The sequence below is a fragment of the Lissotriton helveticus genome, chromosome 1_1 (assembly GCF_964261635.1).
Source record: "Lissotriton helveticus chromosome 1_1, aLisHel1.1, whole genome shotgun sequence".
In the NCBI taxonomy this organism is placed as follows: Eukaryota; Metazoa; Chordata; class Amphibia; order Caudata; family Salamandridae; genus Lissotriton; species Lissotriton helveticus.
In genome coordinates, this window is record NC_136057.1 from 77,725,125 (window position 1) to 77,750,637 (window position 25,513).

At 45.3% G+C, this 25,513-nt stretch overlaps 1 protein-coding gene across 1 annotated transcript in view; it reads right to left on the bottom strand.

The window, feature by feature from the left end:
• Window positions 1-970: 970 nt before the first annotated feature.
• LOC144758619 (uncharacterized) overlaps window positions 971-25,513 on the bottom strand; it is a 159,907-nt gene continuing 135,364 nt past the window's right edge. Inside the window, exons 5-6 of the mRNA XM_078646438.1 lie at window positions 5,195-5,288; window positions 971-4,396 (exon numbers count right to left, since the gene is read on the bottom strand). Coding sequence (XP_078502564.1) covers window positions 3,164-4,396; window positions 5,195-5,288 — 1,327 coding nt within the window. The 3' untranslated portion in view covers window positions 971-3,163. The remainder of the gene's footprint in view (window positions 4,397-5,194; window positions 5,289-25,513) is intronic.

Genomic DNA, 25,513 nt, shown 5'->3' on the forward strand with positions numbered 1-25,513 from the left:
ATGAGGTGGACAGTCTTCAAATGTAACTCAAAATAGAAAAATCACTAAAGAAAGACAGGCAGGATTCAGGGTGTGGCAGACAGATCACTGTACCAGCCAAACCACCGGTCCTTCCACCAGCCCGGTTTTGGAGTTGGAGAGACTGTCATCTTTCCATTGGAGATCACATTGGGTCTGTCAATGAAAAACTTCTTCCGAAGGAGAAGGGGCACTCTGAGAAAACCCATCAGGCATTATTAGATAAAGAAGCGCTATATAAGAACCTTCAAATAAAAATGTAAGTCAATTTTGCATGTGACAAATGCATATTTAAATCCCTTGTAAGGGAGAATGCTTTCAAGTACTCCTCATTCGGTAGCATTTTTATGGATTATTAACGAGAGGAATGCCACTATACACACATTTTTCGTTTTCCAAATTAAATCTGGTATTTATTGGGTAAAAACGACTGACTTAAGTTCCCAACACAGGAGTGAAGCCCAGATCTCAGTATTAGAGGTAGCACTTCTCTCTTCATTAACACAGATGCAGAGGTGGTACCGTCTCAAGCAAAGAACCGCCTCTCACTCTGAGAGAAGGCACACTGGGGAGGATAGTCCACTCTGATACCACCAGCGCTAGACTCCCTGCTGAAAGCAGTCATGCTATCGAGATTTTACCCCTCTATTGCCAAATAAACTAGGCTCCTTGCTGACATCACAAATTATCTTTATAGTTTAGGGAAGAAATCACATTTAACTTCTCTTTCCATACAATCAGCAGTCAAATACCATGAATTCAAATAAATTTTTTGTTTTTATTACAAATCAAAACATACATTTGTTAGTAATATTTAAAATCTAGTCATCATTGTGTACACTTCATAATCTCATGATTGTTCATGCTGTATCATAATTTAGTTCATGTTAACGTTAAAGTAAATTGAGTTGGATCCTGGTATACACCTCTGTAGTGTGGTTTTTAAAGGCTCTTGGATGTCCATACATAGGTGGTGTTTGGATGTTTGGTTATGTATCATTAATACCGATTCATAAAGTATGGGTTTGAAATGTATTATGGCACTAATGGCCGTACAAACCACTTGTTCGTAAATATAATTTGTTCAGTTTAGAACTTGTTGCTGTTAACATGAAAGTAAAGTGAGTTTGACCCTGGAGCAAACCCCTGTAGAGTGTTATGCATAAGGATGGGTATGCTGAAGAGCAGTCTCGTTGCTGTTCCTCACTGGCTGGGTGGTGGCGGTGGTGATGATCCTCGGCAGCAGGAAGAACTTCCCGGACTCAACACTTTGTTAAAATGACCTCGGTGGAAAGCATTAGTTTCTACTATCTGTGGCTACTGAAGATGTATCTTTTCTTCTGATATGCATATTATATTGGTGAACTCCTTCCTCTACACAAGGCTGGACTATGAGAGCACTGTTTATTTGTCAGCTCCAGCAACACAAAAGCACATTAGAGATGAGTCAGAATGCTACAATCTATCTTATTTGTGGTCTGGGGACCTCCCAACTGCATCACAAAGTTTCACTGTTTTCTCACGAGGCAGCACTTTTTATGTCCATTCATTCACCGGCGGTTTATAAAACAAGAGTTTCTTTTTACTTGTAAATACAAACCTGAATATCATTTGTGTCGAAAATCAGTATCTTTTGTGTTCCTTTACTTCTGAATCCAGATTTTTTTACAGTGCCAAGGTTCAAGAAATGTAAAGCAGGGAGTCGATAGTTTAATTCTCTATGAGCTGGAATTTTTTACTGCTCAATATTCAATGTTTACCTAACACTCAACCTTTCAGAAACCTATTCAGAGCTAAACTTTTCAACAGCTCTCTCTCCGATCAATAATTTTGCCATCATGCATGGATTCTGTCCTTTCACCAGTTAAGAGTTGGTTGGGTGATTCTCTGTAAATAAGACACGTCTAAAATATATTCATATACAATTAATCTCACTGTGAATCATATACAGTCAGTGGTGAGCCAGCAAATTTCCCAAGAGTCCAGCTTGATATTGGACACCTCTGGGGAAGTGCCACTATGGTGGGTGCTTTTACATATGCATGTGATGATCAAAATGAGCAGAATTTCTTCCTGCGTCAGGGCTTCAGAGGTAAATGTTGTGCACTGCAAGCATTATCTCTGAGTTACAGGTCACATTTTCCTACTTTGACTTCTTGTGCCTTTAGACGTTGTTCTCTAGCAGCTGTCATTGAACCAGTTGTTGTACAAAATGGCCAAACACCAAACCCAGCTAAAAATATTCTCCAGTCTGTGCTTGTTAAATGTATTCAAGTGTGTTGTGTTTATAGGTGTTGTCACTAATCCCTGTAGTTAGCTGAAAACCCTTTCTGCAACTACTTCCAAATCCCCTGCAATGGTATGGTTTCTCCCCTGTATGTGTTTGCTGATGTCTTCGTAGTATTGATAATCGACTAAAGCTCTTCGCACATTCAGGGCACTTGAATGGCTTTTCCCCTAAATGTGTTCGCTGATGATTTCTTAATGTTGAAGGGTCACCAAAACTACTTCCACATTCAATGCAGTGGTAGGGATTTTCACCTGTGTGCTTTCGTTGATGTCTTCGTAGGTCTGATAATGGACTAAAGCACTTCACGCACTCACTGCACTTGAATGGCCTTTTGTTATATTCTGTATTTCCCTTTTATTTGGATTGCCCTTTTAATCTTGGAATGTGTATTCATTTGACTAGTGGCACTTGCCTTGCTGTTTATGTGACATCATTTGGAATGTGTTTGGGATCCTGAACTGATTTCAGCCTGAATGGATGTACTGTGCTCACTGACAAACTGGATTTCTTTCTATGGATTTTGATCTTTATTATTGGACTTTTACACTTTTCTCCAGTGTTTATTCACTGAGGATTCCATCATTTTGAAGATTCCTTAAAACTACTTCCACATTCGCTACAATGGAATGGTTTCTACCCTGTGTGCTTTCGCTGATGTATTTTGAGGTGTGATAAACAACTGAAGTTCTTCACACATTCACTGGCCTCTCCACTGTGTGTGTTCTCTGATGTCTTTGGAGATTTGATAACTGAATGAAGCTCTTGAAACATTCATTGCAATGGTATGGTTTAACCCCAGTATGTGTTCGCTGATGTCTTTGGAGTTGTGATAACTGGCTAAAGCTCTTCACACATTCATTGCAATGGTATGGTTTTTCCCCCAGTGTGTGTTCGCTGATGTCTTTGGAGTTGTGATAACTGGCTAAAGCTCTTCACACATTCATTGCAATGGTATGGTTTTTCCCCAGTATGTGTTCGCTGATGTGTTTGGAGCTGTGATAACAGACTGAAGCTCTTCACACATTCACTGCATTGGAATGGTTTTTCCCCGGTGTGTGTACGCTGATGTCCTTGTAGATGTGATAACTGGCTAAAGCTCTTCACACATTCCTGGCAATGGTATGGTGTTTCCCCAGTATGTGTTCGCTGATGTCTTTGGAGCTTCGATAACTGACTGAAGCTCTTCACACATTCACTGCATTGGAATGGTTTTTCTCCTGTGTGTGTTCGCTGATGAATCTTAAAAGTTGAGGATTGACTAAAACTACTTCCACATTCATTGCAATGGTATGGTTTTTCCCCAGTGTGTGTTCGCTGATGACTCCTGAGATTTGAGGATTGACTAAAACTACTTCCACATTCATTGCAATGGTATGGTTTTTCCCCAGTGTGTGTTCGCTGATGTTCTTGTAGATGTGATAACCGACTGAAGCTCTTCACACATTCATTGCAATGGTATGGTTTTTCCCCTGTGTGTGTTCGCTGATGTAGTACTAGATGTGATAACGCACTAAAGCTCTTCACACATTCACTGCACTTGAATGGTTGTTCCCCTGTGTGTGTTCGCTGATGAATCCTAAAAGTTGAGGATTGACTAAAACTACTTCCACATTCACTGCAATGGTATGGTTTTTCCCCAGTGTGTGTTCGCTGATGTACTTCCAGATGTGATAACGCACTAAAGCTCTTCACACATTCATTGCACTTGAATGGTTGTTCCCCTGTGTGTGTTCGCTGATGAATCCTGAGAGTTGATGAATGACTAAAACTACTTCCACATTCACTGCAATGGTATGGTTTGTCCCCTGTGTGTGTTCGGTGATGATTCCTGAGAGTTGAGGAATCACTAAAACTAGTTCCAAATTCATTGCAATGGTATGGCTTTTCCCCAGTGTGTGTTCGCAAATGTGTTCGTAGATTTGATAACTGACTGAATTTCTTCCCACATTCATTGCAATGGTACGGTTTTTCCCCTGTGTGTGTTCGCTGATGCATTTGGAGTTGTGATAACCAACTGAATGACTTCACACATTCATTGCAATGGTATGGTTTTTCCGCCATGTGTGATCTTTTAGGAGTGCTAACTGACTAAAGTTCTTCACACATTTATTGCAATTGCACGTTGCTTCTCCTGTGTGTGTTTGTTGATGGCTCTTTAGTAGTGATGACAAACTAAAGCTCTTGCTGCTTTTGAATGATTTTTCTTTCTTGGTTAGTGTCTCTGGGTCGGGTTTATATTTGTCTGCATCCCATGACTGTGTTTCCTGAGGAGCTAACACGGTTGATAAAGCACTTGTGTTATTCTCACATTCCTTGTATGTGTGTGGTATTTTGGATGCTTGATTTCAGATTTTACAACGAAATACAAGACTCACCAACTACATATATTATACTTGTGGCAAGTAAAGCTTCTTTGTATGTGGTTATTTCTTTAGATTGTATAATGGTTTTGCATGTTTACGAGTGAAGATTAGTCTTCCTTCAGGTCGATGCAAATTGGGACAGTCTTGTAGATCATTGCTCCTCTCTCTCCTTCACTCTTCAGTTGTCTGGCTCCACCCCATTGTGCTTTTCTCTTGCTCCTGTGGTTTAGCCAGAAATAGTTTACAATATACCTAGCGCACTGAATGGTGGTCTACCATCATTACAGGAATGCTGTATCCACCTCACACAGATCCATTCATTAAATCTTGGATACTTGTTTATACAGGCAGTGGTTAGTTGTTATTGCTGTTGCGTTAATTTTCTAGAGGTCATTTCTTCGTCTTGTGGCGTGGAGGTGCACAGCTCAGACTCTTACATCCATTGAATTGCTCGTGACTGCTTCTTCCAGGATCTATCAGTTTATGTTCAGGTTCCTCAGTCTCTGACTGTGCAGCTCTTTACCTGCATATTGGAGCAAATTTTTTCTGATGACTTTTGCACATTTACACGATTAAAGTCATTATTCACAATCATTTGTGCATTCAAGGCTGGTTTCCTGTTGGATGTAAAGAGATTTAAAATCACTAAATGGAAATGTAAGAGAATGTAAATACACAATATTTAACTATTTGTAAAAGCCATCTCTTCTTTACCACTTTTTTAAGTAACCAAGAGATATTTCACCATACACAGATATTTAAATGCATTTTCTATTGAACATGCCACATCTTAATTCAGAAAAGGAGGTGATAAGTTAGTAAAGAAAGGGCACTCACGGAACACCCATTCGCTAGAGGTATAGCTTTAGGAATACGCACAGTCAAGATTTCATTTAAACAAGAAGACATTGTGGAAAAAGAAATGATTAGGATATGCTGCTGTCACTTCAGTTTTACAAAGTGTATAACAACTGTAACTCTTCAGGAAGTATATGACAAAGGAAACTCTTCAAGATGTATGCAATAAAGATAACACTTCAGGAAGTATAAAACAAATGCAGCTCCATTCACACTCTTCTTGACAATACTTTCCTGTTCACACTGGATCAGCTGATATTCCAACTCCCATCTTTACTTTTCTGTTTGTTAAGTTATCTTTGCCACATTCCTAGGGATGGTTCAAGCATTTGTTGGAAGATTGCAGCATTTATAATGGAGATTTTATCACAGCCAGTGATATACCTTTGACATCCCTGTTGCCAAGAAGTGTGTGCTTTTTGTCTTTTTCTACCTTACCATGGTATCTAACTTAATATCTTACGTTTGCTTTAACTTGTCTAAGAAGCTGTCAGACGGACGTGCGCTGCTCCCGGAAGAAATACGATTATTTTGTCATCACTGAATATTTATTGAAGGCTCCCAACACGTGACTCCTCCCAGCCGGTGGATGTCAATTGAACCCTTAGATGAGACTTGTTAGAAATGGGATTTCAGGTTGGCTAGGGCTTGAGCCTTATCCAGGCAGAAACCACTGCTCTAGTCAGAGCAAGGGAGTTACACGCCAAAGATGACCCCAGCTCACATCCTTGGTAGCTTGGCATGAGCAGTCAGGCTTATCCCGGAGGCTATGTGTAAAGCATTTGTGCAATCCACACAGCAACAACATACTAGGCACACCACAAAAGGAACTCCACACAAGTTTATATACAAAATAGCCTTTGTATTATCATAAAACACATTAGAATAGTAATCACACAATATACACTGTGCCGACTGGCACGGGGCAATATTTACAGGGGATTATATACACATGACAGGGCCACTTGGACCACTGTCAGAACCATCACTTAGTAAAGATAGTAAACGGAGAATATATAATAAGCTTGGAACACAATCAGCAATTAATGGCAAACACTGGACTCCGCATCATCCTGTAACATAAATCATATTATCCACTGTATCACATTAGGCGTGAAATATATCCTGCGCCAACCTCATAAGCCTAAACATATTAGACCATAACCTCCTAAGCATAACTCACCTTAGGAAATAGGGTGTGTAAATCATACTACATAAATCACATTTCCTAGCACCACATCCATCACATTAGGGCCTGGCACCCTACAAACCTGACAGTCGCTCTGCCCAACCGGCCTTCTCAAAGGGGTTCAAAATGCCCTATGTCCAAAGTGTCAGGGCAGCTGCCAACGCAGCAGAATCCATATGCGCAATTGCGCAGACCTAAACGATGCAGCTGGCACTGAGTGATGCACAGCTGTGAAAGTAAGGGGCTTAAAGGTGGGCACTCAGAGGCACATCTCCTCAGCTGCAGCGGCCCACAACATTATTAGCGATGATTTTTGTAGTATGGCAAAGGCGGGCACTCAGCGGCACAGCTCCTAAGCTGTAACGGCCCACAATAGCGATAGCGATGATTCTCATAGGACGGCAAATGCGGGCACTCAGAGGCAACAGCTCCTCAGCTGCGGCGGCCCACAATAGCGATAACGATGACTTTGGTAACACAGGCAAATGCAGGCTCTCAGTGGCAACAGCTCCTCCGATGCGATGGCCCACAATGGCGATAACTATGACTTTGGTAACACAGGCAAATGCGGGCTCTCAGCGGCAACAGCTCCTCAGATGCGGCGGCCCACAATAGCGATAAAAGATGACTTTGGCAACACAGGCAAATGCGGGCTCTCAGCGGCAACAGCTCCTCAGCTGTGGCGGCCCACAATAGTGATAACGATGACTTTCAGCCCGCGTTCCCCGCAGTTGAACCAGAGGCTCTGGAATTCTCCACAGAGGCCTCACTTGCGAGGAGAATTCCCCTCAAATAGGAATCCAGACGGCTGATGGGTGAAGTCTAATGTCCCTGAGACTTCAGTAGGAGGCAAGCTCAAATCAGGCCCTTGGGTAGTTGATTGATCAAGATGGATGAAAGTTTCAAAGTCCTTTCCCTCTAGTTACACGGACAGAGGTTCGTCTTGGCATCCAGAAGTAACACGTTCTTCCTCCAGGAAAGAATTAAAATATATCACTCACAGGGTGCAGGGAGCCACAGCTCGAAAAGAAAAAGCACTCAGCAATCAAGGGGGCAATGCAGGGGCCAGAGAGGCAAGCACTCAGGGCAGTTCCTCCTGGGCCCCAGCAGCAGCATGCCCCAGCAGGATCAGGAGCAGCACATCATCCTAGAAGAGCACCATAGAACTGAACAATTTCATGGGGTCACAGCCCCTTTACTTATACCACCAAAAGACTTTGTTTTCAAAAGTCACAAGTCACTGAACCCAGCCAGAACCAGTTCGGTGTGGTCCTGGAGAACTGCATCCTGACTTTGAGGAAGAGGGGGTCTGTCATCAGCCGCACAGTGGGAGGTGGAGCCATCATTCCCCTTGCCAGGCACAGCCCTGCTCAGATCAAAGGGTCTCCCTCCCCATACTCCAACTGCAGATCTCTCTATTCAACCCACGTCTGGCTCAGCCTGCCCTGTCCCTCCAAAACCAGACATGCAATTCACATCAGGCAGGCGGACACATAGCACACAGAAATGCCAACTTCTAAAAGTGGCATTTCTCACAGTCATGATAAATCTGCGCACACCATTGCGCAGCATTTATTCTCACAATTTCATACATACCAGACTTGACCATACTGCTACTCTCATAACAGGAATTACCACTGACACACACTGAGCAGGGAATCCCCCATGCATTCCTATGGGAGGGCAGACCACTCTCACTCCCACTAAATGTAACAGAGAGCGCACGCACTTTACACTGGACCACAGGGCTAAAGTGCCCAGCGGCCTTAGACCACTAACACTACACAGAGAAAAGGCCTGGGAGAAATGCTAAAAGTTTAGGGGTGAACCTGCAAAAAGGGCGAAGTCCAACACAACCCCCTTCCAGCCAAAATTCAGGGTAGACCAATCACTACGTTGATGGGCTTCCCTGCTTCGGGTGATAGAACACCGACGTGGGCCCGCACTGCAGGGACACCCTCCGGTTCTATGCCACTCTGAACCCACATGGTTACCCCCGTAAAAAAAACTCTCAGACCCAACTAGGCTACCCCACTGGTACTCCCTAGTTGTCCACGGCCAGGCCCAGGCCAACCAGATGTCATTGGTCCTTAAACCCTGGCACATAATAGCCATTCTCCACTCTCCCTCTCAGTGTAGTTCCAAACTACCACCGATCCTTCAACCTGGGGTCCGCACCCTCAGGCTGACCAGAGGTCACGGGCGAAGCGTCTCCTCACCCTACCTCTACTTCTGGGGTACCGCACTCTCCCAGAAGAAGTACCCACCAGAGCACAACTCTCCCACCAGTTCAGGACCTCTCTCCATCAACTGGTCTACCACCTGGGATCCACATTTACCAGCTGCACTGGGGTCAGAGGCGAGGACTCCATCCCTCTGCACCCCCTTCCAGAGCCCTATACCCTCCCTTCTGACGATCAGGGTTTCTTCACTTAAGATGGGCCCCACCTGCTCTAAGGTTAGTACTACCACACAATGTCAAGGACCCTAAAGATCGTGGCTAGGCCTGCACCATCCATCTGGAGTGGTACCCCTAGAAGGCAAACCGGTCAGGACACTGATTACAGTTGCCCTGCCGTCCAGGTCGGAAAACACCTGCTCCTGGCTCCCCAACCCAGGGACGGTACCCTTTGGTCAGATGCCCGGCGAACCAGGACTTCATGGAGGGCACGCCTACCCCGCTCCCCAAGGGTGACACATACCTAATGTGTCGTGTGACAGTCACGCGACCTCCTGTCCCTCTGACAGTGCGCGAAGATGCCCCAGGACAGAAGTGGCGTCACCATGGCCAATCCTTGGTGACAGCCCTTCTGGCTTGCCCCTGACCCAATGGTTCTTCCACTGGGGACTCTTTTCCCCTGTCACCCCTCAATCTGGACTTCCGCACATTCAACTTAGGAGGGGCACTGCCAGACACCAGAACTGATGGAGGTCTGATTACAGACACTACCAGCTTACCTAAAATGGGAAGATCCCCCTCGAAGAACGGTCCGACAGGACAGACTAGACTCCCTACCTGGTGTTCCCTCTAAGAACCATCCTGCACTGGAGACTGAGGTTGAGGCTCGGAAAACGGGCCAGTCTCACACCTTCCCCTGTGGGACAGGATGTGAGGCCTTGCAACCTCCTCACTTCCAAGGTCACCTAGCTGGGCTACTCTGAACCATTTCCACTACTCTGAGTTGGAAGACACTTGCACCATTCTTCTAGTATCCCTCCCCCAATGTAAGTTTCCTACAACCACAGAACTTACACACTCCAACAGGTGTTGGTGCGACTCCGGAAAACAATTATGGGGCCTGTTCGGTCTGACAAAATGTTTTGAACAGCCCTTTAACACCATTTACCGTGCTAACAAATCACTCAAACGTCCAGTGCATCACAACATTCATCCACACTCCCATCCCAAGACTGGTGAGACATCATCTTACTGCCCCTGAATCTCAACCTGTCCCCCTCTTAACCGAGAGCGAGGTACCATACTCTGGGAACTAGGAATGGGACTTCCTGTTGTGGAAACTTGGCAGAGACTACAGTTAGCATGAGCTGAAGCAATTTTGTTTTTAGCATCCGTTTTAGTTAAGCCCTGTGTTTGCCATGTGCTTCCCAGTCTTTGCTGTTGCCCGCTTCTCTATTTCGCCTGAGTCATCATCTATAATTAGCTCCTGCAGCAATGAGCCTGAGTACTGCACATGCTCAGAGAGGCCTTAGCTGTTAGGATGCACCTGTCATGTACTTAACTGTCAGGCTATTTAAACTGATGTCAGCAGCATTGTAGCTGCTCCCATTCTGTTGACTAAGCAATTGTGATGTATCCTTGTATGTAACTGACTATTTGTGTGTACAATTGTACCGCCTCTGCAGTAAAAGGTGTATATAAGGCCCATGGTTTCTGTACTCCATGTGCTACCTCATACATTGCCTGAGGGTTCTGTAGCGATGTAGGTTCTACTCATGAGTCTTAATAAAATAGTTTCTTGATATTTCAGCTTCCATGCCAATCTCAGTCTAAAGGACCAGTGCGCAAAAGGGCGAACGCCTGCACCATGTGGTCTCCTGAAAGGGCTCACACCCACAAATTGGCACCCGTTACGCGGGGCTCATCGGCGACTCGGATGCCCGACGGAGTGGTCTTGATGGAGGTTTAGAATCTCACTAAAGATGTGCACTGCATGAGGAGGCCCTTGTCTTTGCAGGCCGAAGTGCTTTTACGATTTTCCTGATTCGACCCTCCACGTGGTGCCGGTCTTCGACTGAGATCTCTTTTGGCGTTCGTCTTACAGCGACCATTTGGTTGATTCAGAGCTTGGCAATTGGAGGCTGGAGACCTTTGCTTGGTAAGATCGCTAAATGTGACGCTTTTTGTTTGGATTTGCTTAGCCAAGATTCTAGTTTGGTTATATATATATATTGCAATTGATATAGGCAAGTAATATTGCGATTTTTCTCTAATTTTTTTAATTCTTGAATGGTACAATATTCGTGTTAAGTACCACTTTGTTATATTATTATATATACTGTTATATTTTTGGCATGCCGGTTTCAAGCACGCTTCGAAGGATATGTTGCTTTCTTGGAGGTACCAATATGGATTTAGAACAAAATCCGCCGGCTCCCCCCGAGCGGACACCAAATAGGGATATGTACATTAAAAATGGTATTTCTTCCACAATGTATAGTTCACTATGGAATAAATATACTAAGAAGGATCCTGATTTATGATGGCCAATACATGGTTCATTCGATATTAGAAAAATTCAGTATGTGGAACAGTGTGTGTTTAAGCGCAAAAGTAGACCAGATATGTTTGACATTATGTGCGAATGTGGATGAAAGAAGCTCGTGAGAGAGTGAGGAAAGAGCAAGTATGAGCAGACAAATAACAACGCAAAAACATCTATCTGAAAGCGCAGGAAATGAAAAATAAAGAAATGAGGGAAATAAAAGAAAAAGAGGATAGGGAGCGCAGTTTACAGGTAAATGGCCAATACCCTGTTGGGCGTCCTCTCTATCCTCTACTTAATAAACCACAGGATGATTCAATTTTGTTAGATCAATCTCCGCCACTATATACTTTTCCCTCTGCCCCGAAGATGATTCTGATGATGATAAATCTTCCCCAGATCACACAGAGACGGAGTTAGACCCTAAATGACAGACTCGCTCTTTTTTGACCGCAACGTGCAGCCACTCTCAGATCTGCTGCTCGACAAGGCAGCTCGTGGTGATGCCTCTGCACCAGACATTTTAGCAGATGTTCAGCAATGGCCAGACTCAGAGCAGTTATATTTTACAGAGTCGTTTACCGGAGAAGTAAATGCAAATTGTAGGAAACATTCCACAGACTTAGAGCCTTTTCATATAAAACGTGATCATAAACAATTGAGTGACTGTCTTTTTCTCCCTTCCCAGGTGGCCGATTTAATTATACGTGTGGTTAAACTATGAACTGATGCGTTCAGTTTGTGAGAGGAGAAAAAGGCAGCTGCTGCAGCTGAACAAACAGCTCAGACCCCCATGCCACAGGAGGAAGTTCCAGGGACAGATAAGGATACTGTATTTCATGGGAAACCAATGTTTGAAGCTGCGCCTTAATATGTCCCTCCTAGGGGTGCAGGTAAAAGTGATAATAAAGATTCAGCAGATGCGAATCGATATTTTGTTTACAATTCGGTTTATACTCCTTGGAGTAGAGCGGATGTCATGGCGCTTAAAGCTGCCTTGTGCAAAAACAACAGTTGATAGACAGAATGCAGAACAATGTCATAAATTCACCCCAGTACAGGGATCTGGGCCTAAATCCATCTTTTTTTGCTCACCATGCCATTCCAGTTTGAACCCAGCCATATGCAAATCAGTCTTGACCCTGTGCCTCTTGGGAACAGTCCATCCAGAACTGCCAAACCAGGTCCTCCCTGGACTGGAAACAAGACTGGCAGGTACAAAGTTTAGAAGCATTATTCAGAGCCTGCATCATCCCAGAACAAATAATGTTCTTAAATGAAACTGTTCAACAGACATCTTGTCTTGACCTGGCTAAGATAAAAGATTTAAACAAACCGTCCATACCTAAGTCCACACCTGATAGTAATAGAACTACAGATGAGGAGGTAGACGTAAATTATATTTTACAACAAAACAGAACTAATCCTGATTGGAAAAAATGGTTAATTGGCCCACAGACAAGATAGATTCCTGAAAACGACCCAGGATTTAAAGCAACTAGGCCAGATCCAAGATATGTCCAGAGACAACATCCAGGGATAATAACAACTTACAGTGTAGGAAAACTGTGCCTTGAGTGGCTACAAAAATCTGCACTCCCAGATATTAAACAACACTTAACTTTACTTAAAGATGGCATTGATTTGAGAGAATTCTTACTTGGACCTTGCAAACAACGTCATAAACCTTTCATATACGCCGGTATTTACGCTGCTTATAATGAAGCATGGAAAGTCACGCAAATGGAAACTGCAGAACGAATACGAGAAATTGATTGTATTCATTTAGAGAAAGCTCTCTCTGTAGTTGACAATGGGTTAACAACTCTGTCATCCAGAATGTATTCTTTGTACAGCATCATATCCTCTGCCATAGACATAATGGAACAGGACTTGCTAATGCTACAACATGGCCAGTCTCAATTGCGTTCTATAATGCTGCTAGGCTGGACGTTACAAAACCTTCGTTCAGGCCATGTGCCTTGGCGTCTAATCAACACCAAGTCATTGTTTACTGGATTTAATCTTACAGATAAACAAATCTCTTTAGCACAGAGAGGAGCAGACTATACGGTGCTGAGCATAGAAAAACTAGAAAGATTACCGTTAACCGTTTCTGAGAAACCAGCCGTTGAATGGATAATACATGGCACCATCACGATACCAGTGACGATTTTCCAGTTTCAGTATTGCTTAAAACACATACCAGCAGGCCTGTATGAAAGGTTGGGTAAAGAATACATAGAGTCGACCTGGGATTTACCATTACACACACAAATGTTGGAGTGGGGAAAAGGAGGTATTTCTTAGTGGTAAAAATTGCAAAACCACATTGAGCGGTACACTTCTATGTCAAGGCATTAATTTACATGGAGACTGTGATGGTTCTTCAAACAACTTATCATGCCACCTGCAGGGTTCCCCGGCACCAGTGATAGATCCAATTTTTAGGCAGCTTTCCAATGGTAGCTACATAATGCTGAATGATCACAGCTGTTGTGGAATGATGCCAGGAATAGCCTATCTTGTTAGTGTGTCAGCCATGGTCACTTGCTGTATGCAAGTATTGTTTCCAAAAACTAAGACAGACGGGGAGTCGCCACTATGGCCTTCACGAATATCTCTTCTATACGAATTGATACTTTAAGCAGAACGAAAGCCATTCTTTTACAAAAAAAATGTGCCACTGTCCTCGTCCAGAGAGAGTATGATCTGCAAGTTGCAAGGTCCTCTGCAGAGATGCATGCCTTATTATCAACAATCTGCCCCATATATTTCGCAGAAATGTTAGGTCGTATCTTAAACATGTCTGATACCAGTGGTATTATACATGTATTTAAGACGATTTTTTCGGGTCTGTTAGCACCCTTTGAAGCAGTCCTAGGCATTTTTCCTAACGTTGTGCACTCTGTGTTCGGCGGACTGCATCTCATCTTGGTACTCGTAGCAGGGATACTACTTTTATTTCTCCTGCTCCGTTATGGCAAGTCCGGTCACCAGCGATACCCAAATTACCATGGAGAACGCTCTTCTGGCAATGCAGTATCGTGAACGCATAACACAGATTCTTGGCTTGGCTCGTTTGAGAGATCTGAATACCACGTGGTTCCTGTCATTCAGACCGATCTGGCAAGATTACATCTTACCTTTTCTATGATGCCTGCTTTGTGGAAAGGAATGCGTGTTGGATATCTGTCTAACACTTCCATCAGCACTGCCAACGGTTGTTGACGCTTTGCTAGGTCCGGTAACGGCTCATGCATTGTGTTGCCCCCAACGGCTACCAATCCTGATGACGGCATTCATTGAGATCTCACCGGCAATTCCAGCTGAGGGTGAGATACGCGGACCAACAGGCACACTTGTACCATCTACTACGAACATTGCTAACGCGGCTGACGCTGACGGCGATGCTTCTCATCTGTGTACGATTGATGTACTTAATGAAGTGGTTCAACTTTCATCTACTGTGGTAGACGATTTCTTTGCCAGCCTAGACGATTTAATGTTTCCCCCTTTCACCGAGATTAACTTTTGAAGTTAGCACACACCGTTCTTTCTATTCTGAAATTTGACCTTCGTTTTTTCAAAACAAAAACTTCTAACTTTGGAACTGTATTTTTTTACGATTTGATTTGACTTTTTCCCAAAAAAATTAACTTTGGCACAAAGCGATATGCTTAAAGTAGAACTATTCTTAGAGAACAAGAATTGTTTGAATACTTCCTAGAAACAATATTGACCTTATCAAGAAACCAAAACAGTTTATATATTCGGCTATGGGATGATCTCGACCTTTTTTCTGTATTTAGAGCCATTATATAAATGTAATTTTTATGATTAATTCAGTTAGCAATACTAACAACATGCTACATGATTGAAATGAAATCATTCCTTTTAAAATGCGTTCAGTATAAATGCTCATTTATTTGTGTACAACCTTTTCAAATGCATTTTATGTATTTTTGGGTGGGATTGTAAACACATGCTTTAGATATGTTTTAGTGCTGACACTTAGTAATGTTGAACATAATAAAGTGGATTGGGTGTTGTATAGCATTTTAGGACCCTAGTGTAATTTTCCCGGTTCATGCCCTTATATAGGTATAATTCACCATACACTTATATAGGCATAGAAATCCTAACCATATTTAGACAAAGCTCATGCAGTCCAAATATGGCATGGCTACTTCCACTAGTTCTGAAAATCCACAACGATTTCGTGGAAAACTCGGCTTCAGCAGCTAGGGACTTCCCCTTGCTTGACTATTGATTTGTCCAAGAACTCATGGAGTTTTCAAAGAACTGAGACTCTTTGTTGATGTTATTATGTCTACCTTTACGTCAAACTCGGCACCTTCAAATTATAAATATGCCCACACTTGCCATACCAAACACACGGTGGTTTGGAGCAGTTCCCCTATCTATTTGCCCGATGCATCCTACTACAGCAAGTGCTGAAGGAACCCTCCAGCAGATGCACTGAGAGAGACGCTGTCTTTTCTCTTGCCGAGAAAATCCAGCTCCAGTGTTTCCAAGCTACCCTTGAGGGTTGTTGGGAAATTGAGTCCTGAGACTGACCTCCTTCATTCTAAACCAAGGTACGGAGCGGATTAGACCCTAAGAGAAATCTTGGATAGATTCTTGGCAAAGAATACTAAATTTATGCTACACCTCACTTACTTCTTCCTTCGTACAGACTTAGGTTAGGTACATCGGGGTAGGCGTATTTTAGAAGCACCAGTTGAGTATGTTTTAGCCTTTGTTATTTATGTATGTATTTATCTATGGTCTAGGAACCATACAATGCTCTTACAGTATTATTTTATAATACTCTTCTTAGTGTACGCATTATACTTTGCAACCAGTATCACGATTGTAGCAGTTCATTTCTTCAGCTTGAGAAAGAAGACTGTTCAATAAATACTTTTATTGAAAACGCCCGTCTCTCTATTTCTCTGCACCTATGGTGAAACGAAGCATGCACGAATGATATCTATCTATTGTTTCCAAAAACTGTTGTATAGCATTTTAGGACTCTAGTGTAATTTTTTTTTAGTTTTTTATTTGCATCAAGGGGAACAAACAAGAGAAAATCATAATAAACAAGATTTGTCTACAAAAATTTCAGCAAGAACAGTAAATTAACATTTGTAATAAAAAGATGCGTAAATCATGAGCAATGTAGAGGTCATACAAAAAAAAAAAAAAGAGAAAAAGAAGAGTATACTGTTATTGAGACATGATTAACCCCCAGATTCTGTCAATTTTTCGTTTAGCCTGCAGGCCCCTTGTAGCAGCAAGGGCAAGTTCCATATTATATGTTTCCTTAACCAGGCTCCACCATTCCATAACCGTTGGTGGATTTTTTTGAATCCAAGCTCTAGCAATAAGTAGCCTTGCACAGGTAACTAAAATAGTCAACAAATCACAGAATACACTAGTACCCCCACATATACCCACCAGCACATCCATTGATGAGAATATAATAGGTTGAGCTAGTCTATCAGAAACCACCTTAGTTATTCCATCCCATAATTCACTCAGATGGGGGCAAGAAAAAAACATGTGGACAATATCAGCACCACTTAGATCGCATTTTGGGCATTTCGTACGCTCACTGAAATTATTATTCTGTCACGGGGTCCAGTCCTGCCCCGTAACGGACTCTACATCTCGATTGCAGGAAGGGCGCGGGCCCTTTAACGACTGGGAGCCCTGCGAGGAGGAATTCCCTCCTCCGATGACGTGGAGGCCGTCCCGCCAATCAGAGAGCGGATCAGGGCCTGAAAGGGAAGAGCCGGAAGACGCCGAGGTGTGGATGGTGCGGAGCTCGTCGGCACCGAAGCCCCGCAGAGGAATCACCCACCAAGGGACCCGGACGACGGAAGGAGGTCGAGAGCGAGGAGCGGCGGAGGAGGAAGACGGCACAAGCACGAGCACTCGGCTTTCTGACCAGGCGGACGAGGACTTCGCGAGGACACCGGAGAAGCCAGGAGGCCACCGTTCCTACGCACCGCCCAGCCATGCGCAGGAAGACGCGTGGCTACCCCAGGTACGTGAACGTTTGCGTACCCTGTTTCCCTTTAAACGTGTCGGGAAGGGGCAGCAGCGGGAGGAGGGAGGTCGGAAGGGGCACGGAGACTCCTGAGCACGCACATACACACTTTGTGGTTGGTCTGCTTCCTTGGTGACGGTAGCCTGTTCTCCCCTCACGCGTGTTGCCTTCACTCCCCTCCCTGACGATATTTTTGTACAGTAAGCTGTGAGCTAACAGCCACCTGTCTTTCCTTTGTTTTGGGCCGGCGAGAGAAAGAAGAAGACGACGGAGCCACGCTGGGAAGACGTTCCTTCCGTTCCATCGACATCCCGCCTAGCTACTGTTGTTTACCTGTGCCTTATGATACTCGCTGACTCTGTGTCTGCAATAAAAACCCATAGACCCTCACTTCCTTTTGGGCTCAGTTTCTTCTTGTACACCCCTAAGGTGACATATTCGTTGCCCATTTAAGAATTCTCTCGGGGGTATGATACAGTTGGCATACAGTTTTAAACAGCTGTAATTTAAGACTAGAAGATTGAACTGATACATTTAGACTTTTGAGAGATAGAGTAATTAAATCAGATGGTACATTCATTGCCAGTTTTCTATTCCATTTCTTGGTCAATTTTGTAATGTCGCTAGTGTTAAAGCCAGAAAAGATCTTATATCCAATACTAATCATGGCCTTATCTGCTTCTCTGTAAATGCAGTCCCAGACCTCAGAGTCTAATACCGTAGTAATCTCTAATTTCCTCACTAGATAATCTTTGATCTGATAGCATTTAAACCTAGCCCGTTCCGTCCTAGTGTAATTTTCTTGATTCATGCCCTTATATAGGTATACATCACCATATCCATAGAAATCCTAACCATATTTAGACATAGCTCATGCAGTTCAAATATTGCATGGCTACTTCCACTAGTTCCAAAAATCGATTTCTTGGAAAACTCGGCTTCAGCAGCTAGGGACTTCCCCTTGCTTAAATATTGATTTGTCCAAGAACTCATGGAGTTTTCAAAGAACTGAGACTATTTGATGATGTTATTATATCCACCTTTACGTCAAACTTGGCACCTTCAAGGTATAAATATGCCCACGCTTGCCATAGCAAACACACGGTGGTTTGGAGCAGTTCGACTATCTACTTCCCTGACACATCCTGCTACAGTAAGTGCCGAAGGAAGCAGACCCTCCAGCAGACGCACTAAGAGAGACGCTGTCTTTTCTCTTGCCGAGAAATCCAGCTCCAGTGTTTCCAAGCTACCCTTGTGGGTTGTTGGGAAATCGAGTCCTGAGACCTGAGACTGACCTCCTTCATTCTAAACCAAGGTACGGAGCTGATTAGACCCTAAGAGAAATTTTGGATAGATTCTTGGCAAAGAATACTAAACCTATGCTACACCATACTTACTTCTTCCCTCGTACTAGACTTAGGTTAGGTGCATTGGGGTAGGCGTATTTTAGAAGCACTAGTTGAGTACTTTTTAGCCTTTGTTATTTATGTATGTATTTATCTATGGTCTAGGAACCATACAATGCTTTTACAGTATTATTTTATAATACCCTCATTACTGTATGCATTATACTTTGCAACCAGTGTCACGATTGTAGTAGTTCATTTCTTCTGCTTGAGAAAGAAGACTGTTATTAAATACTTTTATTGAAAACGCCCGTCTCTCTATTTCTCTGCACCTCTGGTGAAACGAAGCATGCACGAATGACTGAGTAAAATATCTATCTATTGTTTCCACGACTCTGAAGATCAGTTTTATCTTGGGGAAACAAAGTTGTCATGTTTATGCAGTTGTCAGAAACTAAATCCCTTCTTGTGACCTCGAGAAAATTTCTATTGACCTCTGAACTAACTGGCACTCACAATTAAGTTTAATATATTCGATAGCGATCTAGTAGACATAAGTCCTACGTCACATCTATAGGATATATTATTCCAATGCGCAGAGCCTATTGGGAATATAGGAACTACACTACACAACATCCCAACCATGGCACATTATATATGTGTCTAGTTCTACCCTTACTATGTGAGCATAGGGATACTTTTGTGATCTCTGGGATTGGACACCTAACTATATGACCTCCGGGGGCTTATTATATATAAAATCCCGTCGGTGTGTGAGTTAAACACTACTCCTCTAGGTCAAGGTGTATTTTTAATAATTTATAAAATATAAGAGCGTTGTAACAGGCCAAATACCTCACCAATAGAAATATTGTGAGTGGAGAGAGAGTGCCTCATGGTAGTGACACTCGAGGGGGTTCCTGGTTAACAGTCACCAGTTTACCCACTTCTAAGTGGGTAAACTGGTGAAACTCAGTCATTCGCTCTTATATTTTATAAATTATAAAAAATACACCTTGACCTAGAGGAGTAGAGTTCAACTCACACACCCACGGGATTTTATATATAATAAGCCCCCGGAGGTCATATAGTTAGGTGTTTGAACTGGTATGGCTCCTTATTGTAGTGTGTTTCTCTGAGAGGGGGACGGCCTTACTGTATACCCCCTAATACTCCATTGTGTGTGGACTGATCTCAGGGATTGGCCCAAGACCCCTTACCTAGTGTAAGTAGTAAAATGGTGCACATCATGAGCGTAAACTTAGTTTACGCAGGGCTGCATATCGGGCACTGCTGTCATTCCAGAACAGCAAAACACACAAGGTGATGGACGGAATGTTGCACATTGGCAAAACATTCACCCCCAGTCACAGATCTGGGTTTAATCCATTGTTATTTTGCCCACCACGCCACCCCAGTTTAGACATGGCCATATGCAAATCAGTCTTGACCTTGTGCCTCATGGGAACACTCCAGCCCGAACTGCCAAGCCATGTCTTCCCTGGACCGGAATCAAGCATCCTAGGACCAGTTTTTGGCTATAAGCCGTCATCAGCCAGGATAGCTTGACTCCAGTGGTGTAGTGAGCACGGGACCCACGTCTGGGCATGCCCTTCCCACATAGGGCGAACAGCAAAATACACAAGATGATGGACGGAATGTTTCACAATGGCAAAAAATTCACACCCAGTCACAGATATGGATTTAATCCATCGTTATTTTGCTCACCAAGCCACCCCAGTTCAGACATGGCCATATGCAAATCAGTCTTGACCTTGTGCCTCATGGGAACAGTCCAGCCCGAACTGCCAAGCCATGTCTTCCCTGGACACCCTAGCAAGAGTGTCTGGCCACTTAAATCCACTTGGCTTTGGCCATCACCTTACAGCAATACTTCACATTGAAAATTAGTCCCTCTAAAAGAAAAAAACATTAATAAATGCATTTCAGTGCAATTACACCTCATCACCTGCAGGGGATGCCCTTCCGCAGACATCTCCAACTCAGCTCTTCACTCCTTGAGGCAATTATCGAAACACCCTCCGCCGAAAAACAGAAGTTCCAGCCCAGAAGGTGTTAACTGCAAGTTGAGACCTGGAGGGGTTGACTCCTTTGAATTCCCAAGACACTTCGAGTGGGACTTTGCTCTTTGTGCTGTGGGGAGACTGCGCTGCTCCAGCAGCTCTCCAGCACCTTTGCACATGTAGGGTGGTGACCCCGTTCTCCTGGGGCCACCACAAGCCTTGAACATGCTGGATTACTCTTGCAGGCCGGTCCTGGCCTGCATGGCATTATGGGCCTGGCTGCATAAATGATGAGCGGCTCTCCCGCTGCTTCGGGCCGCGTCTTGGGCCTCGGTGGGGGGCCCGGTCCCACCCAGACCCCCAGGTGAGAGGAGGTGGCTCGGGGAGCCCACCCAGCCGTTCTGCCAGTTGTTGGGGGGCCCGGTCCCACCAGGGCCCTCGACGCCGACATCATTGTTCTGAGGGGCCCGGTCCCACCAGGCACCCTCGCGCTTCACCTGGGTTGGAGGCCAGCCCAGGGAGCCCACCCCTGGCTGCCCCCGAAGGCTCCCTGCGCGGCTAGCACTCTTCTGTGCTGCCGCGGGAGCCGGCCGAGCACTTCTGGTCTGCCCGCTCCGGCGGGCAGATACAGACTCAGCGGTCCCATCGGGACCTCGGGGGAGTGTGGCTGCACTCCCCCGGCCTTCTCCTCATCGTCTGGGCCCGGGGATGGGGTTCTGGGCCCCTGGATATCTTCGGGGGAGTGCGGCGGCACTCCCCCACCTCCGCCTGACTTCGGGGCCTGGGGATGAGGTCCCAGGCCCCCTCCATGACTTTGGGGCCCAGGGATGGGGTCCCAGGCCCCTGGACATCTTCGGGGGGGGGGCGCGATGGCGCTCCCATGCATCCCGTATCAGCGGGGGGCCAGGGTGGGCTCCTGGCGCCTCCTGGTGGCAATTATCACGGGGGGGCGTGACTGCGCCCCCCTCCTTCACATCACTGGGGGCCAGGGTGGGCTCCTGGCCCCCTGCTGGCATCTTCACAGGGAGCGCGACGGCGCTCCCTGGCTTTGCTTCCTCCTGGGGCAGCCCCTGGGACTTGACCCACCCTGGGGGCATCTCTGAGACCGGCGGCGGAGCCCCACGCGCTTCATCGTTGGTCTGCTTAGGGGTCAAAGGTTGCCTACCTTCCAGGAGCCATATCAGCCCCTGGGGTCCAATCTGCCCCATTTTAGCGTCTTCTCGCTCATGGTGCCGTCCCCCAGCCACTGGAAGCACTCCTCTGTCCTCTGGGTCTCCAAGAGGGTGCATTCTGCAGGGAGCGGTCTTCACTGGCTCCATGCGCCTCTCTTCTCCCTGCGCAGAGGCCTCTCCTTCTGCGCACCGGACCTGGGCTCTCCTTCTGGCACTGTTAAGGGCCTGGGAGGCCGTCAGGGGTGTCCTCCTTCCAACTGCCCATTGCACCAGGCTCTAGCACCTTTCGCCTCCGCAGACCACACCCCAGAGAGAGCTTCTCTTCCTGTGCAAGTACTTTTTCAAAGTTGAGTAGGGGGCTGGCAGGAAGTCTCTGTGTGTCCTATCAAACAGCGACACATCACTTCCCTGCCCCTGCTCTCTCCTTCTTGTCCAGCCTCTGGGTTTGATCAAAATGGTGTTGTCCAGTGTCTCTGGCCACATGGCCTCTGAAACCCAACTCCTTCTCCCCTCACTGCCTTCCCGTGGTTCAGCTTGGTGCCTGGCACCCAGCGACAGCAGTTGATGGATTGGCTTGCGGCTCCACCTATTATTTCTCCTCGGAGGGAAGATCCTAACTCTGGGATGAAAGGTCATTAATCTAACCTGCCAGGGCCAGACCCCAGCCAGGGACTCAGAGAAATATGACATTTCTGGACGACCCAAAAGCAGTACAAATATGACTTTGGACTCTGCAGAATACTCATTTTCACATCCACTACACTGGACTTTAGTGCGTGTCTGTAATCTGTCGGCCTTGTGGAAGTCATTTTAGCCATGGGCCCCACATCCCCATAGGGGAATAATGAAGTGAAAACACAGTAAAACACACTGGCTTTCCCTGGCATGTTCCTTCCCAGGGTATAAAGCCTATTCCAGGTCACAACCCAATTCTGCATAAGTCCTTACACACCATTCACTCTGTTGCTGCTCCTGGACTGCGCACGCTAGGAATCTCCCCTGCGCAGCCCCTACCCGTGTGCACACGCATGTACACCTGTGTCTACATGTAACCAGAACGGTGTCCCATACTCCGGCTGCTGCGCAGCGGCCTAGTCAAGCCAGGTACACCAGTAAAATTTCCATGCAGTCTCCTTCATTATGAGTTCACTGTGGGGGGGTCCCAGATTATGAGGCTCCCCCACAGTAAAATCTCAACAATTAGGTGCTCAAAAAGTGAAAAATCCGGGCGTCCCCTAGTGACAGAACCACCTTCTAACAGCTGGTCTAAATCCTGCTTGCTGGGAGTCAAGAAATTGTGAATGTTCGATAAAAGAGCTGAGGCAGTTAGCTACATGAGCTTCTAAGATCTTCCTAAGGTAGGGAAGTAATGAGATAGGGCAGAAGTTGCTCAATATCGAGGGGTCGGCTTTGGATTTCTTCAGTATGTGAACAACTTTAGCAAGTTTGAAAACATCAGGGACAATGCCTTTTCTCAAAATAATAACACAAATGTGTTATATGTGGCTACGCAGAGCGAGCCGAGGCACCCTAAAATGCAAAACTAAACGAAGAGGTGAAAATCAGCGAAACACCGAGAGACGAAGCAGCAAGGCACCAAGATGGGCAAACCAGACAGAAACCAACCAAAGATAAACTTCCATCAAGCAAAGAAACCTCAAGAACAAAATGGCGACGGTCATCAGCCAACCGCTCAATCTGCGCAGGCAACGGGAGAAGTTGCGACAGATAACATACAGTCAATGTTCCATACGATCCAAACGGCACTGACAAACATTGATGGTAAAATTGACAACCTTACGCACAGAGTCGATCGAATGTCTGAAAGGTTGGACGGACATACGGAGAGGATTGATATGGCCGAGCACAGGATATCGGAGGTGGAAGACGCGAATACCCAAATCTCTGCAAAACAAACGGGCGTGGATAAACAACTAGCTGCACTGATAGCCAAAGCCGAAGATTTGGAGGCCAGGTCCAGAAGAAGTAACATACGGATTATGGGAATTGCGGAAACCACCAACACAGGCCCAATGGAGCAGTATGTGGAGAAACTATTAATAACCCTGATGGGTAGAGAAACGTTCTCAGAAGTATTCCTGATCGAACGAACTCATAGATCCTTGGCCCCGAAACCACCAGTAGGCTCCAGGCTGCATCCCATCATCGCAAAAGTATTGAACTATCGAGATCGCGACGCAGCTTTGCGTAAAGCGCGTGAATTGGGGTCTCTGAAACATGAGAGAATGGACATAGCACTATACCCTGACTTCACTCAATCTGTCCAAGAAGAGAGTAAGAGATACATATAGGTTAAGAAAAAACTCCGAGATCTGCAGATCCCATATGCCATGTTGTACCCGGCTAGGCTGAAGATCACGGATGACGGAACTACAAAGATATTCAATGATCCCAAGGCTGTGTCGAAATACCTGCAACTGAGGAAGCCAAAAAGAGAACGCAGGAGATCGCCAAGAGACAGACAACAAGAACAGGGTCCCATGTCAGATGTGGAATAATGCGATCAGAGTGGGGGGAGAAAGTTGCAATTGAGGGTGGCAGCCGTCTCTGCCTAACACGACTCTGCCCAGGGGAACTATTGACAGTCTACATCACAAGCACCAGGTAGACGTGCCCCTAATAGGCGGAGGAGAACTGCGAATCCTGAAGCATTGAGCTCTCCACATCCTGTGAATCCAGAGATGAAGACGGATGGATCAGATAAGTGGAATACAGGACACATTGCACTATACGAAGCAGAGAAATGTTGTTTTTTTGTGTGTTAGTTTTGGTACAATACACCTAGAGTTTTGTAATACTAGACTAAGTTGAGTTCGATTTGGGAGCGTGGTCCACTGCCGCAGTGCCCTTCCATGTTGATAAAAAGGCCTCCCCACCCAGGTAATTTTGGAGAGGGGAGGGCTACAGCCAGGCAGTTCCCGCCCACTTGTGAGCACCACAACTGTTTGGTAACAGGAGGAGAAGGAGACAGTGGGGAGATGTCTTTGTCCAGGGGTTTGCGACAAAGTGGGTGGGGGAGGGACAGGTTGAAAATCACCAAGCGGTGGATGTCGCCACTAATATCAGTTCACATGACGACATTGTCTCTAGACCAGACCCTACTACACGATCTGCCCAATACGACTGGGATGCACAAGATGGCCACGACACACCAGGTTAGGACGCTGACTCTCATGTCATGGAATGTAAGAGGCCTACAAGACCCACGCAAAATTAGGAAAGTAATCGCATATCTAGACCAACACCAGATAGATGTCGCATGCATCCAGGAGACTCACACCGCGCCCCGGAGGGATAACAGGATAGGGTATAGATGGGCCCAATACCGGGTGGCGTCATCATATTCAAACTACGCCAGGGGTGTACTGATATTAGTAAAACGCAACATCCCGCTTACACTCCATCACACGGTCACGGATGATCAGGGAAGATACATAGTACTGAGGGGAG